The following is a 21,357-nucleotide window of genomic DNA, read 5'->3' as shown; positions in this document are numbered from 1 at the left end:
TCACTCAGTGCGTGTTTGTATAAATATTATATACCTACATCTGTCAGCCACGTTGTGCATGCAGAGAACTCTGCAATTATCACGGCTGGTTCAGTAATTGCAGCAGCCGTGCCTCAACAGATAATTATTGTGGGGCGCAGAGCAGAGCCGGACCCCCAGGACAAAACAGTCATTGTGCATCTGTGAGTCACACGTACATGGCAGCGTTGTAGTGTGGCCCCGTCCATTGTGTTGTCCCTTGCACTGTCGTCAGTCACCCACCAGTGCACTTGAGACGTGACCAAGAAGGCATACAACGCGACATATTTTGTACCTTACGAATCAAGACTGAGATCCGCGGTCAGTGAGGACCACGGATATATATGATTATAATAAGTGGTGAGTACAGACGGGAGGAATAAGTTTGCATTGGGAGTGGCAAGCAGCTGTTGTGTGCTGCAAGCATCCTCAATTCTTTCGTCGTTTCGACGAGTAACGTATTAATGTTCAGCAACAACAACAACAAAACCCTCTGAAGAACGGAAACCACATGAGCTGCTTAGAGGGTCACGTTTTTGTATCATAGTTCTCTCTCTCTCTCTCTCTCTCTCTCTCTCTCTCTCTCTCTCTCTCTCTCTCTCTCTCTCTCTCTCTTTCGTGTGTGTGTGTCTGTCTCTGTCTGTCTGTCTGTCTTTCTCTCCCTCTCTCTTTCTCTCTCGCTCTGTATATATCTTTTAGTCTGTCTGAAAGCCTATGTTTTACTTACACGAAGCTTGTTTGCTTTTCAATGTTTGTTTTTAATCACGTATTTTTATTTTGTCATGAACTGTTATGTGACAGCTTGTTTATTTGTTCGTTTGCATCGGAGAGAGAGAGAGAAGAAGAAGAAGAAGAAGGGAGAGAGAGAGAGAGAGAGAGAGAGAAACACTATAACTGTGATCACTAAATGAGAAATTGTTGACACGTTTGTTGAGAAAAGGCGACAAATTGATTAATAAGAAAAGTGCAAGTAACATCCTGCAAGTACTTAATTATAACATCAATCAACAAATTGAAAAACAATCACAACAATAATACTGTAACCTAATTTACACTACAGGAACATTCCAATTGAACTATGTAACAGGGAAGTAGCGACTGATTAAGTAAACTGGTGTGTGTGTGGTCATGTAACCCGGCCGGCCATGTTATGCTATGCTGGATTAAGTCTGCATATAACAGAAAGTAAGGGTGGGTGGTGTGTGTGTGTGGGGGGGGGGGGGGGTAAACATATTATATATAAACTAATGAAATGCATAATTCAGTGCACACATAACCAATAAAAAATATTCGATTCAATAATTACACATGATATGCATTCATAATTATATACACATATGAAGTGGGGTACATGAAATATACTGAATGGATAAGTAAATGATATGATATAATTAATGATGCACACATTATCAATAAAATACTCAGTTCAATAGTCACACATACCTAAAACGTGTGATCTCTCATCTGTCTATCTGTGTGTGTATGTGTGTGTGTGTGTGTGTGTGTGTGTGTGTGTGTGTGTGTGTGTGTGTGTGTGTGTGTGTGTGTAACGAGATTAGCTGTAAACTTGTAAGCTTGTACTATTCTCTCAACATATATCTGGAATTTCAGACAGAAACAGTTCTTAGAAAACTCAAAAAAGAAGCTCTGGTGGGATCTCTCTCTTCCAGCAAGAAAAGGCACTAACCCCCCAGGATCAATTTCCACAAGAAACTTGACACACAGGCTAAGAACTAATGCATGGTTATGCAGATTTTTGAAACCGTCACCACTATGTATTTGTGGTAAGACCCTTGACATCCCACATTTTTTGCTCGAATGTCCAGATACACATTTACATTTCAAACCCCTTCATGATATGATTACATCCTTTAATCTTCCATTAGTCATGTCCAGCGTTTTTCACCCTAGCAAAGAAAATGGTTGGTCTCTGACAAAAACCGCAGTTGACCTAATTAAAAGCCATCCAATTGGTCGGTTTTTCTAATTTGTTTCATCCCCTTTCTGTTGCAGAGGTTCCCCTCTGTTTTATTTAATCCAAAATAGTGTTTCGTTTTGGGTGATAGCGTCAGATTTACTTGTAGAGCAAAGTTCCCATTATTCTAATTAGTGGAACTGTTCGACCCTAACATGTAATATGTCGTCTTGATTACATTACGAAACCTTAATTTGATGAGAAAGAGTGAGAGACAGTGTGAATGTGTGTGTGTGTGTGTGTGTGTGTGTGTGTGTGAGTGAGTGGGCAGGGGAATGAGGTAGGGGAATTTTTAATGGGCATTTGTGTGCATGCATGGATGTATGTAGAGAGAGGGTGGGGGAGAAACGTATGTGAGTATGTGGGTGCGTTAGAATATTTTTTGGAGATAATGATATTAATGAATTTTGGTACCTTGATTTGTTAAATATGTTTGTTTGTTTGTTTGTGTGTGTGGTTTTTTTTGTTTTTTTTAATTTATTTTATTTATTTTAAATCATACCTTCCTCAAATCAGAATTTCCTTGTGTTGCTCAGTTAATATTTTATTCAAATGGTTGCGAAAATGTCAGTACAACAAACAGTTAATCTGACAATAAATGGTTTCAGTCAGTCAGTCAGTAACGAGATTATACAAGAAACAATAATAAGTGATAATAAGTGACCATGTCACGACATGCATTGAAATGCTTAGCAACGCAGACCGCACGAAACAGAAAATAAAGGGAAGTAAGCAACAATATTGTACAAAGTAGTCGGCCCACGAAGATAGAAAAATATACAATGCACATATTCCCAATAAAATAACAACTGAATTGATAATTACACACTACCATGACATGCACCCCCATACACACACGGAGAAAGAGAGGTGAAACGATACCAATGATGATGATGATAATAATAATAATAACTAATAATCACGGCAATGATAAGAAGAAGAAGAAGAAGACAAAACTTCATGTGCACATTACCAATGTCATTGTATTGTCGACCTTCCTGGGCTCAGTTAAAGTTACAGCCGCTTGCGCTTGCGTTCATTTGCGCGCGCGCCTCTGTGTGTGTGTGTGTGTGTGTGTGTGTGTGTGTGTGTGTGTGTGTGTGTGGTTTCCTATCGCATACATTAAATTTTGATTTTGTCTTGTATGATGTATAGTGTAAACCCTAAGGTGAACAGAGACACCTTAAATAATTTTTTTTTAAAGCATACAAATGCTTCTGTATCTATTATCCTCGAAAATAAAGAATTTTGTCATGTCTTGTCGTGAATTGCCCTGTCTTGCCGCCCCTCTCCTCGTCCCCTCCCCCCACCCCCTCCTCTCTCTGTCTCTCTCTCGCGCTCTCTCTCTCACGAACTGAACTGACGACTGAAAAAAGACACATTACCCCCTGTCACATGTACTTTAAGCTAATAACAAAGTGCCAAAGTGTCGCTAATCTCTTATTAGTCAGTTTACTTTTCTTTCAATTCTGTTCGTCCTTTCCGTTCCATTTTATCTGTTTTGCACCATGTTCTGATTAGTACCTACTATGTCACCAGAGATTTACAGCTAATGACATTAAACACTGGTTTCAGTGTTCAGTGTTCTCTCTCTCTCTCTCTCTCTCTCTCTCTCTCTCTCTCTCTCTCTCTCTCTCTCTCTCTTTCCGGCGCGCGTGTTCCGCGTGTATGTGTGCCGGGTGTGTGTGTGTGTGTGTGTGTGTGTGTGTGTGTGTGTGTGTGTGCGCGCGCGCGCGCATATGTGTGTGTTGCATAGCCCATAACATGGCTGGGTTACATGAGCACACACACACACAAACACACACACACACACACACACACAAACAGACACACACACACACATACACACACTGGCGCACACTGACACCAACTTACTTAATCAGTTGCTAGTTCCCTGTTACATAATTCGATTGGAATGTTAATGTAGTGTAACAGAATGCACCACCAACATAAATAGACACATTTTCTCAGTGTAAATTCATCAAGGACCCCCCCACACCCCACCCCCACCCCTCCACCCCCCCTTTCCCACCGACTTATTCAAATCCAGTCTGGTTAACTCAGCTCGATCAGGCGCCACCCTACTATGAAACTCACTCCCAGAAACAACACCACTGCCCAACCACCTTCAACTTTTCCACATGTGTTATGTAAATCGTTCGTTTTAATGATACTGTTTGTCAAATGTGTATGGTGGACTCAGCTGATCGAGAACTTCCCTCACCCTCCATCCCTCATTCTGGTCTGTGGTGCGGTGTGTGTTGTGTATGTTTGTTTGTTTCATTTTGTTCATTTTTTTTCCTATGCATTTTACTAACACCATGCTTGTGCCTGTATGCCATGTGTGTGTGTGTGTGTGTGTGTGTGTGTGTGTGTGTGAGTGTGTGTGTCTTTTTTTTCTTTTTTCTTTTTTTAATATATATATATTTTTTTAATTCTCTTCTGTTATTTACTGATTTCTACGAACTCAGCACTCATGTATTGATCTGCAAGTTATCTAAAGGGAGAGAGCCGTTTGATAGACCTGTTGTGGTTCGGGTAGCGTCCCTTGTGTTCCGTGTGGCCTCCTCAAATCCCTCGCAGTTTACTGGTAATGGGAGAAAAACCACAACCCACCACAGACTTTCTCCAAGCTACCAGTGAATGGTGACATTAGAACAAAAATGGAGATTTCAGTGCCATTTTGCTTCATAGTTGTAATTTGCAAAGGAAGTGGGAATATTGTTGAATCATAATTGTGAATTCAATCAATGAAACCGCTGAAAATTATTGAAAAAGAGAGTCGGCGGAAAAGCCTGTAACACTGATGATCATCCTTAACAAGCACAGCGAAAGATTTCGAAGTTCTAATTGTAAAAGGTTCAGACTACAGACAAAGATAATCCAGATTTCACGAAAATAGATAAAATGAAAAAGAAGAAAAACGCAAGAAAGAAGAAGAAGAAAAAGAAAAGAGAACTGAAAAACTGAAGAAAAAATGAGAAAAAAAGGAGGTGGGGGGTGGGGAGGAGGCCTATCACTGACACTCTCGCTCTCGGCCACTGATTAGACGGCAATACTGACGTACAGGAAATCGGGGGCTTAGGCGCCGCCGTTTTCACTATGCCGGGGCGATTTGGACAACTGAGTTCCCGTTCCCTAGCTGCCATTCAGTTCAGACTGAAGACTGCCGTGATAATTACACCAATATGTATATCTAAAAGGCAAATGATCGACAGCGTAGAAAGCATTAGGCTATATGACAGAAATACTTTCAGTGGCATAGCCAGGTTTGGCCGCGGCGGCGTAACTTAAAACTACAGTACCGTGAGCCCACACATGAACGCTTCACGGTCAGGTCAATGCAACCAGTTAATCCGAACCATCCCTGATCGTGACGGCGCACCTCAACACACACACACACACACACACACACACACACACACACACTGACACACACACACACACACACACTGCTTTAAAGTTCGCAGTCCATAACTATGTCTTATGGAATATCCTGCATGTGCTCACAACTTATTGCTTTTACTTTTTGTTTGCTTGTTGTGTCTAGTTTATAGTGTCCATAATTCCTATGATGGTTTTACGACAATTAAATGAGTTCTGAGTTCTGAGTTCACACTGAACCGGCACACACACACCGTGACTCGGACACACGGCACAACTGCGCCCTCATTCAACTGAAACTCGTCGCGGGCCAAGTCCGCGGCATACATTAGAAACAGAACAACCACTGAGTAAAATAAACGCAATGTTTGACTAAATAGAGACCATGATTTTTATTTTATTTTATTTTAATTGCCATGAATAAAGGTACATCCAAACGTCTTATTGGCTTTTGAAATGTTTTGTCTCCGTACACCAAATACACTGAGGGTGACAGCACTGAGGGAAAGCACACAGCTTTATCTGACAAATTGGTTACAGTGTTTACCTTTAGTTAGAAATAACTTAGAATAGTTAAAACCGGCATCAAGTTAAATGTCACTGTGTACGAAGTTACTGAAAATTCTTAAAGTTTTTTTTTCTTGATTAAAAACCATGTTGCCATTAATAATAATTATTGTATTAGCACAAGTTTCGATAATGACGTACGCCGTGACAGTCGTTTGGCGATTTCATGGCTGGTTCTCATAGTCAGTAGTTAAAAAATATTTTGAATAAATAACAGAAGAAAAAAACAAACAAAAACAACAACAACAAACCTACGGTGGTCTGCAGCGTGTTTGACCCAGGTTTATTTATTTATTTCTTCTTTTTTCTTCATTTTTTTTTCACTTACATTTGTTTGTTTGTTGCCCCCCCCCCCTCCCCCACCCCCTTCAAACGCCGATTACCCAGCTTATTTGTAATGATCTACTGAGATTATAGTTTTTATATTCCTGTATTTCAAATATTTCGTCGATAATTATGATAATGAAACTAGCTACAACAAGAAAAAAAATTTGGAGATGCGGGGTATCGATCCCCGTACCTCTCACATGCTAAGCGAGCGCTCTACCACTTGAGCTACATCCCCACCTGTAAGAGGGTGTGAAAATTAAATATATGAATTTGTTGTAATTTCAGCATGTTTCAAAGGAATAGAACACAATGATACTGGTTACAAGAGTAAATTCAGTTCTTAAACTGTTTTTTTTATGGTTTTTGTTTATTTTGTTTACACGATAATAGACCGCTCGAAAGTTCCGCGGCCATCTTGGATCTTGCGCATGCGCATTACATTTTTACTAAAAATCGCGAGCAATGCCGAAGGCGATCGAAAAAGACAAAAGTAGCAAACATTTACTGTCCCCCATTTCTTCCGTTGATAGCCTCCATTGTTACAAACAAGCTCTGTACAATATGTGCGCAATGAAAAAAGAACAAAATATGAGCAAAAATCGAAGAAAGAACCCTTCTGTTTCGCACGTTCTGCCTCTCTCGATCTCGAAATTTTGGAGAGCCAATCAACTTCGAGAGCACAGATCATGTGACGCGCCTCTGCAGGTCATGTCAGCACGGAACTCTCCAGCGGTCTATTTTGCGCACTTTGAGGATATGCTCAATATACGAATTTTTTTTTATTGTGAAGATTTTGGTTTTATTTTCAATCCGGAACCATAAGTAACTCAGCTTTGTTGCATCCACGAATTCATGTCATGGTATGTTTTGACGTGACCTGTTTGTGAACAAGACTGTAAACATACACACTTAAAATTTATAAGTGTTTTTGTACTGTAAGCCCGACGAACAGAAGATTATCCCGTTTCATTTTTAGCGTTTGCAAAATAAGTACTTAACAGACATCAGTAATGCCTCAGATTCTGAGGAAAAAGAAAAGAAGAAGAAAGAAACAAAACTTGCAGCGAAGCATGCTAGATCCCTATTGCTTGGAAGCGTTCTAGGAGGCAGGCGGAAGAGGTTGTGGTGATATTGGTGGGACAGTCACTAACGGAGACGAGGTATATGACTGTGTACAACTGTACATGAATAGGAAGTTCTACCACATGTCGAATATGATATGCTGATCATGATGATATGGATATTTATATAGTGCCTAGTCTCTGTCAGAGGCGAAGCTGTAAACGCTTTACACAGTGTCAGTTACACATCAGGCTGTCTGCCAGGGTAGAGCTGAGTGAGAACTGCCTTTGCGTGCTCAACTTAATTCATTTCTTGTCATTCAGTCATGTTTTCAGTCACACACACACACACACACACACACACACACACACACACACACACACACATGAGTATATAACCATTTGTCATACTCTGTTTTCAAATGTGCATGCTGGGTATATTCTTGTTTCTATAAGTTTAATCCATTGAACACTGACATGGATTGCAAGTACAGGATCTTTAACATGTGTATTTGATCTTCTCTGTGCACATACACATGAAGGAGGTTCAAGCACTTGCAGGTCTGTGCATATGTTGACCTGGGAGACTGGTAAAATCTCCACCCTTAACCCACCATGTGCACTTACTATAAAACTCAGGAATCATAGGTGACAATCAAATGCTCTAACCATTCAACCACTGCACACATCATTTCATTTCTTGATGATGTGATGGAATAGCGTGAATGGATACTTTGTTCTGATAGCACATGCAGAATAGTGTGAATTGATACTTTGTTCTAATAGTAATAGCACATACTACATACTTTAAATGTTCCAGTCTTCACATTTGAGCCCATGTTGTGACATACTCAGTTGTAGCTAGAACTCTGAGAAGGTTGCCACTAAACCTATGTCAGTAATTCACAATTTGTTTTCACAAAATATGAAAACTTAAGCAAAAACTTGAGCAATTTTTTGCCTTTGTGACAAAGTTTGTCTCTGTTTGTAGTGTGAAATAATTGAAGATGAATGTTACTGTTGGCTTTGCAGGGATGACTGCTGAAGATGGATAAGCTAATAGCATTGTCAGGAATCCTGTTTTTCATGGCAGATATCTTTGCTATTGGCAGCTTAGCCAACCCAGACTGGATTGTTACCAGTGAAGCAGGTAATATAGTCAATTTCTATTAGATAAAGATGAATATAAAATAATAAAGTATATATCTTATTTGAGCTGATGTTACCAGTGAAGACAGATGATGTGAGGTTTAATTTGAATTGTCTTTTCAGCAGGCGATATTTGTACCATCCAGTTTCTCATGACACTCTTCCCTTTCCTAATTTTGCACCACTTATGGTTTAATAGATTTGTAAAATTGACAAGTAATGCTCAATATCATATGCTCAGTAACAAATGACCTGTGTGATTCAGAAAGTTGCAAACTTTACCTTTTATTTAGGGCATATAAGTGAGACAGCATAATCACCTCTTGGTTCCCTGATCCCTCAAGTGATTTCTTATATTGTTGCAATGTTGCAATGTGTTGCATTATAATATATGGTCCTACATCTTCTTCTTTAGATATATATACATGTCTAGTCCATTGCAATTTCTTTTTCTTTCTTCTGCTGATGTCTAAATCTGTTACCTGTGACAGGAAATATGCGTCTGGGTCTGACACAGCATTGCCAGATTATACATGGTCGGCCAGAGGTTTGCACCTGGCCTCAGCTTCCCACTGAGTGGATGATGGCCTTTCTGTGTATCATGGGTGGCATTGTCTGCCTCACTATCACCTGTGTCTTGCTTTTCCTGTCTCACTGGCACCGACGGGCTGCGAGACATGTCAGATGGGTGGCTCTGTTTGCAAGTAAGTCTTTTTTCTCTTTTCTTTATTTTCCTCTTAACTGATTTTAGTCAGAAATTATTTTTGATGTCTGTTAAATCTCTGTATAATAGTGGACTAAGATGTCAGTTGTTAGAAAGATGTGTAGTTGTTTTCCTTCCACATACCTAGTTGATAATTGTGATATCTTTTAAAGGAACAAAAAGTTGGCAGACAGCACTTACTATTGATCAAGTTTAACAAATTTGGAATGCTTCAATCATTAAATATCTCCTTTATTCAGTCGGATAAGTTTCTTTATCTGTCATTGAATGTTAAATATTGATCAGTGTATTTCAATGGATTGGGCATAAGCCTGTTTTTAGGTGTGACATATGAATTACAATTGAATGATATTGTTGTTTTATAAGTTTGTGAAGATTTCAGTTGATTTCGAAGAATAGGACCACAAACATCAGAATAGTGAATAGAAATTAGAATACAATGACATCAGCAACTCAGTATACAGTTAAGCACAACCACTTAGATTTAAACAGAAATTTCAGGCACAAGTTCTGCAGTATCTTGACCAACAGTCCAGTGTAGTTCAGTGAACACAGCAAATGTAAACCGGTCTGAAGTGCAGAGTTCAGTCCTAGTTTTTTGCTCTCTTTCTTTTTTTTCAGTGACGTTTTTTTGCCTGGCTGCAGTAGTATTCCCCATTGGTTTTCATGTGGCAGCAATTGGAGGTCAACCATACAAATTGCCGCATCACACACAGGTTGGCTCGGCATATGTGCTGTTCATCATGGCCATCTTCTTCACAGTCATCTCTGAACTGTTCTCCAGTCGAGTGTGTCTGCCAGTTCTGTGATGTGTTGCCTCACTGTTAAAGTATCAACTGTTGTTATCCATGGGATGTTTGAACCAAGCATTAGATGCCCACAGTGTTCCTTGTATTACATGATATCTGGCATTAGGGGAAAAGTGTTATTTATGTCCCTGAGGATGGTTTTCTAACAGTTGTTCCATTTATCTTTTTTTTTATTTTTTAGATTATGGTTCAATTTACTATAAATGTATTAAATATTGTTATATCCTATACTTTGTTTCAGGATTATGAATATGTTCTTTCAACTTATTAAAGAAACTTTCAGAAACCATTTTATGTTCTTTATCGCATTTTATTATTCAAATTACAATACAAATTTTTTATGTATATATATATATGATTATTATTATTGTTAATCTCCAGTCTGGATCTGAATGTGCATTCTTGTTGCAAGTTGCTGCATTTTAAAGAATGAAATTATTGATTGATTATTTATATGAACACCTGTACAGTGTTGAATTTTGGGTCCCAATGCTCAAAAAGGGGGCAAAATCATTCATTGTTGTCGCTGTTACATTGGAGCTTTCTTTTTTTTTTTTTTTTTTTTTTGATTCATTGGAATATACCACAGCAGTTTGATAGTTTAGAATTGTATGATTGATCATGTTCAAATTATTTTCAGTGCTTTGAAAGAAATGTTACTGAAAAAACATTTCCATGCATCAGATTTTGTGCACAAATATGCCTTTTGCAATGTTTGCGTGTCAAGCAAAATTCACAGCACATGAAACACTGGCTGCACTATGCTGTTATTAGTGTTAAGATTTGCTTTGAATGTCCATATCTCACACTGAACTTATGGAAAGGCTTCACCATTTTTTTGAAAAAAAGCTTTTTCATTTGCATATATTGTCAGTCAGGTTATTCCTCTCCTTCCTCCTTTATTGACAAACAAATGCCCAAGGAGGTTGAGCTCAGTTGTTGCTGTTTGTTACCATTTTCAGTCACTGTTTGATTGTCAAGAAACTTCATCATTTCTGTTAAAATAGCTCTTCGGATTTTCTGATATATTACTCACAGAGAAAATTTACAACTTCCAAATCCAAGAAAGAAATAAGAAATACTGGAATAACTCCAAATTTACAGCATGTTTGAATAAATTCCAAATCCAAGAAAGAAATAAGAAATACGGGACTAACTCTAAGCAGTGTACAAGTTCACATATTAAATGATCAGTTCATGATTTATGAACCCATAAATAACTAAATGATTGATGATGGATTGTTTCAACCGTTTTTGAAGATGCTTTTCTTTCTCTGCTTAATTAACCATCTTTGTTGGCTTGTTACAATCTTTATAAACAAGAGAAAGAATTATGCTAGCAACAGCCTCATTGCTTCTGTGTGTTCTTTTCAGAGTTAAAAAAAATTCCTTTGTGGAAGTTGTTTGACGTGGACTTGAAAAAAGTTTATCAAAAAACAAACAAAAAATTTGAAGCTGGTTCTGTGCCATTGTAGGCAAAGACCTAGGTTTGGAACGAGGAAAAGTAGGTTGGTATGATGTAGATGGCTGTTAAAGTATAACATTTTTTGTCAATATTAAAAAATGCATTAGTAACAGGCTGATTGCAGTTTCATCAGTGTCCATTGTTGTCTTTTTCTTTTGCTGACCTGATGTGTGTCATAAAAACTGTGCATTAACAATGGTTTCCAGATCAAAGCATTAATGAAAAGATCTGCCTGTATCTCTTCCAAGTTTAATCACAGCTAAGTTGATATGTTTATTTACTGGTTTGTAATGTTTAATTTCATACCAAAGAAAGCAGAGATTTTATTTCAGCAACAATATTTTAAAGATAAAAGACTGTTTTTATCCACTTTTGTTTCATTTTCTTGGACATGCACACAAAATTCTTGTATAGTTTGGCCCCATGTTGTTGAAAGCAGTTTGAAAGGAGAATGGAATTTGAAAGAGGAGGAGAAATGCATGCATCTGTGTATTTGATCAGTGTAAATGGTATATTTTTTCTTTTCTTTTCTTTTTTTTTTAAATGTGATAAGCTCACTTGATCGTTCAGTATGTTTTTGAAAATATGTTTATTTTATGTATATAGAAAATTGTTTATTCATAAAATTTTGATGCCACTGAGGAAAGACCAAAAAAGAGAAAAGAATGCTGAAGAAGGGTTGTGTGTGAACATAATAGATTGAAAGTAACAGAAAAGAGAGGGGCTGTCAGGTGCATTAGTCAGAGGACTGGGAGATGGTGAGAAAGCTGAATGGATATTTTATTCATATCACTTATATATAACATCGAATTAATCTGTCTGGGTTTCGAGTGGATCTTTTACTTGAATAAAATGTCCTAAATCTTCACAAGACATTTCCCCAATTATGGTTCCATTGAGTGTGTGTGTATCTGTTTTTTGTGGTGTAGAGAAGGTGTTTGTTTGATTGGGTGTGTGATCACTTAGTTGTCTGTTCATTTGAATGCGCGCACACGGTGTGTGTGTGTGTGTGTGTGTGTATTCTTTTGTGTTTTATGTCTGACTGACAAGTGTGCTTGTTTTGTTTTTGTAATGTGCTTTCAGATGTCAGCAAGTACTGTATGAATATTATTATCATCGTTGTTGTAATTATTTTTTTTATTATTATCATTGTTATTATTATTATTATTATTGTACAGATGTATTATTCCTCTTCCACTGTTGAGACAATCACTGAATACGATGTAGTCTATTTTTATATATGGTTTTAGCCATGTGTTTGACAAAAGGGCAGAAACAAGAGAAGAAAGTTAAAGAGATAATACCATTACCATTGTGTTTTTTTTGGGTTTTTTAATGCCATCTGAGAGAGACTAAGAGAGAGAGAGAGAGTTTTGGGTCTGAGTCCAAAACTAGGAAAGGTAAAGGTTGATTGGCAAATAATGATTAGCTGACTTTTAATACTCAAGGATGGAGATTTTAGGCCTGAAGCTTAATCTTTTTATATGCCTTTGTCTCAGAATGCATTTGCAATGATTTAACACAACATTAACCTGATAGCAAAATGATAACAATAATAAAGGTAGAGAGAGAGAGAGACATTAGGAATTGTGAGTTAGGGATACGGGATGGAGTAAGAGGATTATGTTCAGTTGATATAATTGCCTTCAGTAGAGTGATCAAATAATCAGAAGCGTTGACTCTTAGCGAAGAATGTTTTTGAAGGAAGAAGCATGTTTTTTTTTGAAGGAATTATTAATCTTTTTTATTTCTATTGAGTGTATTGTTGTTATCCATAAATTCAGCCATGGGTTTATCGAAGATTTTAAAGACATAGACAGATAGATAGATGTGATATATCTGATAGATAAGATAGATAATGGATAGATAGAGAGATTTAAACTAGTAGACTGACATGGATGAATAGATTGGTGAATGGAAACAGACAGGCAGACAAACAGACAAGTAGATAGATGATAGATTGACCTCATAATGAATCATATTTCCATTGTTTTGTTCATTTTTGTATTTTGTAAATAATATGATTAAAGAAAATACTGCATCAGTACTGTTAAAAATTAGGTTAAACTATAATTGTATATCTTGTATATTTGTGCAAGGTATATGTACGCTGACCTTTTTAAAATTCATGAAAATAAGGACTTTTACAGACAAAAACATGATTCAGATAGTGTTTGGAAGCTGTGTTTCTTCCCTTTAGAAATGTTCCTTTTGAAATGAATGAAATATTCACTCATGGTTATACTATATAGTTTAGTTTCACACAAATGACTTTCTTGCATGTCATCATTCGGGCTTGTTTGCAACAAATGGCTGGTTTAAGATAATGTATTTGTAAAAATATTTATGCCAGTGATGCCTTTCGTGTTGCATTTGGTCTGTTCTATGATTATGAAACAGCGCTGAAGAAGCATCAGTTTCTCAAATATTTTAGCAGTATTATTTCTCTTTATTTTCAAACTACAACAGAGTTTATTTCTTTTTCTTTTTTCCTTTCTTTTTCAGAATGATGGTTTGGATCATTGGAACCATTTTTTCTTGATGTGGAAGCCATTTGAACCATTTCAGGCTTATCAAAAAAAAAAAAAGAAAAAAAAAAGATGTGGTATAACCAGATTTTTTTGTCTATTCACATCAAGCCCACTTGCAAAAATATGTTACAGTGAATCAAAAGCAAAATAAATCATGAGACAGCACACTTATGTAGTCTGACACACCAAGAATGCAGAGAAATAATGGACTTGTTAGCAGAAACAGCTGTTTCCATTTTATCTGCCCTGAAATTAAATTGTAAAAGAAAGGCAAGAATTAGCTTTATTTTCTCCTTTTTTGAAGTTTCAATAAAAATTTGCATGCTCATGCTTGCATTGTGCACATGCATGCACATGTGTATGTGTGTGTCTGTGTATATATGTGTGTGTGTATGTGTGTGTGTGTGTGTGTGTGTGTGTGTGTGTGTGTGACAGCAGTGACTTGCAAATAGCAGGACCAGTTCCAGTTTGGCTTGAACCAGCAGGTTCTGTTCAGAATGATTGATTAATATCACCAAGACTGCGGTTTAAGGTTATAAGGACAAAGAAACTGGTTTAACATGAAATTTGTACTTGTTCCACACACACACACACACACACACACACACACACACACACAAATAATGGTTTGACAAATTTGTGTAAAGCTTTGACTGACTTTGTAAAGGGGTAGAGAAATGTAGAGTTCTCAAAACTCAGAGTGTCCTGACAAATGAAAAGGTGGAATTTGAATTCTGTTGTATTTGCTCAATCATCCTGACCTTGGCTATGTTTTAAGAGCACAGGATCAAACTCTTAAACATGTGCGTCTTGTTGTTTTTTTCTTTAAATTTTTGACAACTTAAGATCAGTTATGATAAAGTAAGAGGTTTTGTTGAGAAGCGGAGGTGCATTATTGTGCAAAATTAAGGGTTATGAAAACTAGAGGTGATTTCTGTTTTCCTTTTTTCAAAGACCAATGACAGTGAAATAATCTCCATGGTTCTTGGCAATGGCCCTCTCACTAAGATCATGGAGTCAAATCTCAATGCCTGCATACTTGGTGATTTCATATGAAAATTTTTGATGTTGAACTAAGTAAGGATAGACAATTTCATAACCGATAACAAAATTGAAATATGTACTGCATAACTGAGAATGGAAAAGTCACAGACTGACAGAGTATGAATATAACATTTTGTCAGTATTGCTTATTTCCATGGAAACCATGAGGGTGGTGAATGATTCATAACATGATAACAAACATCAGTAACATTTCCTTTAATGATGTTTTCATGCTATCTTGATGGGAAGGTCAAGGGGGTTCTGTGAGCATTTACATGTATGCAGCTTGCTTATTGTTTCAAGTTGCATTCACATCATTTATGTTACTTTTCTTTGGGGGATTTAAATGTCTGAGAATTTTGGAAAGGAGTATCAAAATTTGCTAAGTTCCTGCCCAGAATAATGCCAACACTTGAAAAAAAAACCACCACAGTGAAAAGAGTTGGTAATCAAGAATGTTTTCAGCATGTTTTGTTTTCATTGGAAAGTTAATTACATTATCTGTGATAAATACAACTATGTACAGATGTGTTCACATTGTGTTTATGATTGATAAATATTCTTTTTCATGGTGTGTGTCCATTCCCTGTTTGTTCAGTGTTCTGAGTTCAGTTGCTTTTTTCCTGTTTGTACTGGTAACATTTGGCCAAAAAATTTTAAAAGTGCATTCTAATTCATTATGTATCTCTATTGTTGTTATTGTGATTATAAATGGTAGTAGGAGTAGTGGTTGTAGTATTACCATCGTGTTATCATCACCATCACCTTCGTCTTCTTCATTATTATTATTATTATTATTATTATTGCAGTGGTGGTTATTCTTGTTCTTCTTCTTATTATTATTATTTTGATATTTATTTCTTCTCCTTCTCCTCCTCATTCCTCCTCTTCTTCTTCCAATGTATATAGCATTTGCTGAGCAGTTGGTGACTTGCTTGTCTATTCCAATATTAATTTTTCATTATTTTTCTCACCCACTTATTTTCCAGAGACAAACTGATGGTATTAGTCAATTTTTGATCAAACATTTTTATTACTTAACCATCCCTCATTGGCATCCAAGACTTTCGTTGTGCAGTAAGTGTTTTTTGTTTTTGTTTTTTGTTCTTTTTTTCTCAAGACTTTGTACAGAAATGTTTTTTTTGTTTTTGTTTTTTTAATGTTTTCACAAATGACAACGTTAATGATATAAAAACCATGCAGATGTCTTTTGCTGTTAGCACACTCAGTCTGCAGTGGATGTTCATTGCTGATGTGTTTTGATCAATTTTGTTGGAGTAAGTTACTGAGAGTATGCTTTGAGTCCTGCGTATACACATCTGAATTCTGTACATAATGTTGTGTTGTTGTTTTACTTGGGGGGTGGGGAGGGGGGTCGAGGGGAGGTGGGGGGTGGTAGGGTGGGGAGGGTGGGGGGTACCCTGTAGGGAGGGGGGGTATGTTGCTTAGAGATATGTGGACTGTAGAAATTTCATTGTATGTGTCATTCTTTCTCAGTTTCTGTTATGTTTCTTGAACTTTGCTCACATCTTTCATTTTTCATGTTGGCATATTTTCAAGTCTGTCAGCCAACAGAGATCATCAAGTCAGTGTCACAGACCTGTACATGTGGCATGATTTCTTGTTATGGATGTCTGAGCTCGCACCTTCACACAATAAGAAATGGCCCATTGAATCAGCCAGGTTTTCTTTGATGATCTAGTTTTTCTATATCAGTTGTAGGCCTGAGGTGATAGCGCTTGCCAGCACTTACCTCGGGGGGTGGGGTGGGGGGGGGGGGAACCCCCAGCACTTTTATTAATCCAAGATCAGTTTGGCTCTGTCCGTTCATTGACAACCTGGATAGTTTTGCACCTTTCATCTTTCTAGTCTTGTAGTATAAAAAATGAATCATTGATAATCTGAAGAATTTCACTAGTAATGTGTTTTGAGTGTGCATGCATGCATTTCTGTGTCATATGGTCTTCTTGGTTTCTTGTTACATTGATGTTTATGTTTTTAAGTCACATATTAATATTTGTCATTACACTTAAATAAAAACATATGGTATATTGTGTTTTAAGATGCCTTGTTAAAATAGATCAATTTTACATTTAGCTCTAGTCATGTTCTTGGGTCAGATTCTATTTTGTATCAAAGAAAGATCACCGTGATTCATAATGTACAGTATATCTTCAGACTACGATAGACTAATAAGACACAATATCAAAGGACACCCAACTGCAGCTGCCAGTATTTGCTTGTTTTAATCATACTGTGGTTATTTTGAAAAGCAAGTGTTGATGATTTTTCAGCATAACTTTTTTGTGAAAACTTCACTGATTTTTTTTTTTTTTTTAATGGATTCATAGTTATTGAGCGCTGAGCAGAGTTGTTTTTTTTTTTTTTGTTGGTGTTGTTGTTTTTGTGCTAGTCAGTAAAAATCAGTTGCAGCAGTGTCTCTAAAGTTGGCAGTAAGTTCAATGGATTCATCCATTTTGGCAGCAGACTATGCCTTGTAGTAACATCAAATTTGTCTTGACAAATTTCCAATGACTGAGCTGTAGTATTTGTTTCCTTTGATAAACTGTGCAAAAATGTGTATGCACCATGGGACAGTTAGTTGTGTTGTCTTGGTAGAATGTTTAACATTTCCCTCTAGTTTTCAATCGCCATAGATTGAACTAGTTTTTCTCAGTGATTTGAGAAACTGAGGCAGTAGAATGACTGAAATGGTATACTGAATCTTATGGACAGACAGTTTAGTGTCTGCTGCAACAATTTTTTTTTTTCTTTTTTTCTTTTTTCAGTATTTGGGAAAGGAGTCATCAAATTATTTGTTAGTATTGTGTTTTTTTGCCAATTTATGTATTTTCGTTTGGTCAGTGTTTGAGAACATTTGCTATTATGTACTGCAATATATTTAACTTTCATAATCAGTCAATCTGGACTTCACAGTCCATATGTCATGGGTCTTTCTGGGTGTGTATTATAATATCCAGAGGCAAAATACCATTCATTCCTATTTTGTTTATTATTTGTCATTTTTGCTCCCACTACATTAGTGATTAGTACATTAGTGATGTTTTCATGCATTGGTAGTCTGTCTGTAACAAATTTCATTTAAGTAAGATCAGTTGAATGTTTCATTTTTGTGACAGCACAACTTAACATGGAGATTGTATGCATTTTCTGTTATTGCTGTTGTGTTGTTGTTTTTTTGTGACAGCACAAATTAACATGCAGATTGTATGCATGCATTTTCTGTTATTGTTGTTGAGTTCCTTCATAATTTCATTCCTCTCAGTTGCAGATAGATTGATCTCTATAGGTCCCAGATAGTGTTACTGCTGTGGAATGTTCCCTTTCCCTTTTTTTTCCTTCCAGAGTGAAACAGTGTGTGTGTGTGTGTGTGTGTGTGTGTGTGTGTGTACAGTGTGTGTGTGTGTGTGTGTGTGTGTGTGAAAATAGGACAAGCATTGACTCAAATGAAAAAAAAAAATCTGTTATCGTGGTGTATAATGATTGTACATAGGAATACAAAAATAGCTCCATTATTTCTCTCAGCTTTGTATTTAAAAGAAAAAAAAGAGGGAAAAAAAGAAAAGAAAGAAGGAACACCTGCAAAGAAAGACAGGTCACTCATGCTTATCCCAGCTAATTTCTACAACAAAAAGGCAGTGATTAATTGCAGGATGGGATGATTACTTTAATGATATGATACCAGAGACCAGTGTTTGCTCCAAGATCAGTCCATTTTGCTCTGATATGGAATATTTTTAAAACATTGGGTATGTCAGGCATCAGTGGAGGTTATTACAGTGCTTGGTTTTATTCTGTGCCACTCATGTACATCAACAGTGAGCAACTGATAATGGCCATTAAGTCAAGGACCACTTAAGGACCAGGCATGGCTTCCAGGATAGAGCAGTTTTGGCTGCACATGTTTTATCACTTTGTTTATAAATAACTTAGTGTGATGGTAACTGGAGTTATTTCTAAATAAACTAAGTTCTAAAACATGTTTTAACCTTAATCTTTATGTTAACTTTAACATTAAACTTAACTTTAATGATAACGTAGTCTAACTTAGGCCAGCAGCTTTTATGGTAGTACAAAGAATAGGTTTAATTTTGCACATGGCATTCAGAGTATGTTGTGCAATTTGTACCTTTGTTCTTGTTTGATGGCTTTGTAAATGAAAATCTAGAAATGTATGTACATGATGGGTTGGAACTGTGTTGTCCAGTTTACACCTAAGTTTTGTTTGCTTTTTTCTTTCTTTCTTTTTTTTATTTAATACAATTTTTTTGTGTATGAACACTATTGGCAGCAAGTTGCACATGAAATTTCAAGATGGTAGTGTCTCAAGCAGTTCTTGAGGTATATTTTTTTGTGTGTAGTTATATAACTGTTATGTCACTAGTCCTGTTTTGACCTGTTATATGCTATGAAGGTTAAACTTAATCCAGCAGTAACAGATTTTCTACTGGACACAGGTCAGCTATGATGGGAGGGTGGGGGCATGGTCACCTTAAAGAACTGGTCTACTTTTCTGACACCAGGTCTGTCTCAGTTAAATGTTATATTTTTTGTGTATTCAAATATGCTCCCGAATTTACAGGGTTCAGATAAATGTTTTTTCCCCCACATTTCTTTTATTTTTATAGATTGATAGAAATGAGCTTTTGTTGATGTAAAGGTAAACATTTAGTGGTGGTTTTTTTTTCTTTGTGTAAAGAAACTTGTTACTGAAACTGATAAATTGATGAAAATAGAGGATTGATCATAGTGGTTGTAGTGAGGTACTAAAACAAGAGCCCAGCACACAGGTTGGACAGCAAGAAAGCTTTTTGAGCACAGGTTAAGTAACAGTTTTTTAAATTTCAGAGGCGTTTTCCATTTTATTTTCCCCTTGCTCCTAGAATATGTGGTGATATTTCACTTTTTGGGGTTTTTATTGCTCTTTGAATGGTTAGTTGGTTGGCTGGCTTTCAGTTCTTGTCAGTTTTTTCTCTTTGGTTTTATTTCTTTGTCTTTTTTCAGGTTTTTTCTTCCACCCTTCCTCAGAAAGAAAAAGAAAAAAAAAGCACCTACATAAATAGTCCCCATTTGAGAAAATCTGTGGAGTAATGTCCTCTTCTCTGTTGTTCTCTGGGGTTTCCTCTGGAGCCCCCACCCCCCACCCCCTCTCTCTTGCCCCCCTCCTTTTTTTTTGTTCTTTTTTTTTCTAAAATTATTGTCTTAAATAATGTATATGTCAGTAACATTATTGTTGTTGTAATTTTTTTTCTGCCTTCTTTGTGCTGGTAATAGCTTCTTCTTTTTTCTTGTCTTTTGTCTTGAACCTGTGCCAGTAGTGTCATCTTTGTTCTCTGGTCGGTGTGCCTTCTTTTTTCTTCTTGAAAAGCTGTGTAGGTGATTTCTTATTTCTTCCTTTTTTTAAGATTATTTTTTATCTGCCTTGATTAAGAAAAAGTATGTGCATGAAACTGAATCTGTTATATTGTTCTGTTCTTAATCTGAAAGCCCAACGATAATCTTTGTCATTGACTTGAGCCAAGTATTTCATGAACATGACACCCTTCTTTGGATATTCCAGTCCACAATGCTGGAAAAGGTAGAAGGAAAGTGGTTCACGAAATGCCTTTGAATAAGAAAAAAGAAAAATGTGTTATATACAGGGTATTCTGAGTTTTTTTGTTGTTGTCCATGTATGACTTAATAAAGTAGTTTCCTTGCATCTTCACAAGTTATCTCTTGCTTAGTGGTTTATTTAAAAATTGGACGATAAAAAAACAACAACAAAAAAACTTATCCTCATGAAAATAAGGTGCTCTGAATTTAACAGTTGGTAAATGTTGAAAGACAGGTCACTCATGCTTATCCCAGCATATTTCTTCAACAAAAAGGCAGTGATTAATTGCAGGATGGGATGATTACTTTAATGATGTGATACCAGAGTCAGTATGACAGTCATGTAACATTTTAACTACAGATATTAATTCATTTATTTTTATTTGTTGATTTATAATCTTTTAAAAAGTTAAGTATAGTGGTTTTGATAGGATGTTGAAAGAAACTACCCATGTTTCCATACTGTTCTCTGAATTCCTAAGTGGACCAGAAAATTTTGCTTTCAACAAATTGCATGATTTCTTATCATGGAGCATGTTTTATGTTTTGTTTTTGTTATTTTGACATTTGTAGTTTATACATTATTGTGATGAATGAAACATGTTCAAGATGACACTTAATTTAAAATGCACATCTTCTTTGTGTACATAGCAGGAAAAAATAAAGACCACTTAATCAGTAATT

The 21,357-nt window shown here is 36.4% G+C and overlaps 1 protein-coding gene and 1 non-coding gene across 2 annotated transcripts; one reads left to right on the top strand and one right to left on the bottom strand.

The window, feature by feature from the left end:
* Positions 1-6,436: 6,436 nt before the first annotated feature.
* Trnaa-agc (transfer RNA alanine (anticodon AGC)) lies at positions 6,437-6,509 on the bottom strand. The gene has a single exon. It is a non-coding gene; the product is annotated as a tRNA-Ala (tRNA).
* A 489-nt stretch (positions 6,510-6,998) lies between these two features.
* Positions 6,999-21,357, top strand: LOC143292854 (uncharacterized protein C16orf52 homolog A-like). The gene is made up of 4 exons (XM_076603480.1): positions 6,999-7,134; positions 8,368-8,485; positions 8,976-9,188; positions 9,830-21,357. Exons 2-4 carry the CDS (start codon positions 8,383-8,385, stop codon positions 10,015-10,017), a joined length of 504 nt encoding a protein of 167 aa, XP_076459595.1. The 5' UTR covers positions 6,999-7,134; positions 8,368-8,382; the 3' UTR covers positions 10,018-21,357.

Source organism: Babylonia areolata, chromosome 18 (genome assembly GCF_041734735.1).
Source record: "Babylonia areolata isolate BAREFJ2019XMU chromosome 18, ASM4173473v1, whole genome shotgun sequence".
Taxonomy (NCBI): Eukaryota; Metazoa; Mollusca; class Gastropoda; order Neogastropoda; family Buccinidae; genus Babylonia; species Babylonia areolata.
This window is presented reverse-complemented; position numbering and strand designations above follow the sequence as displayed.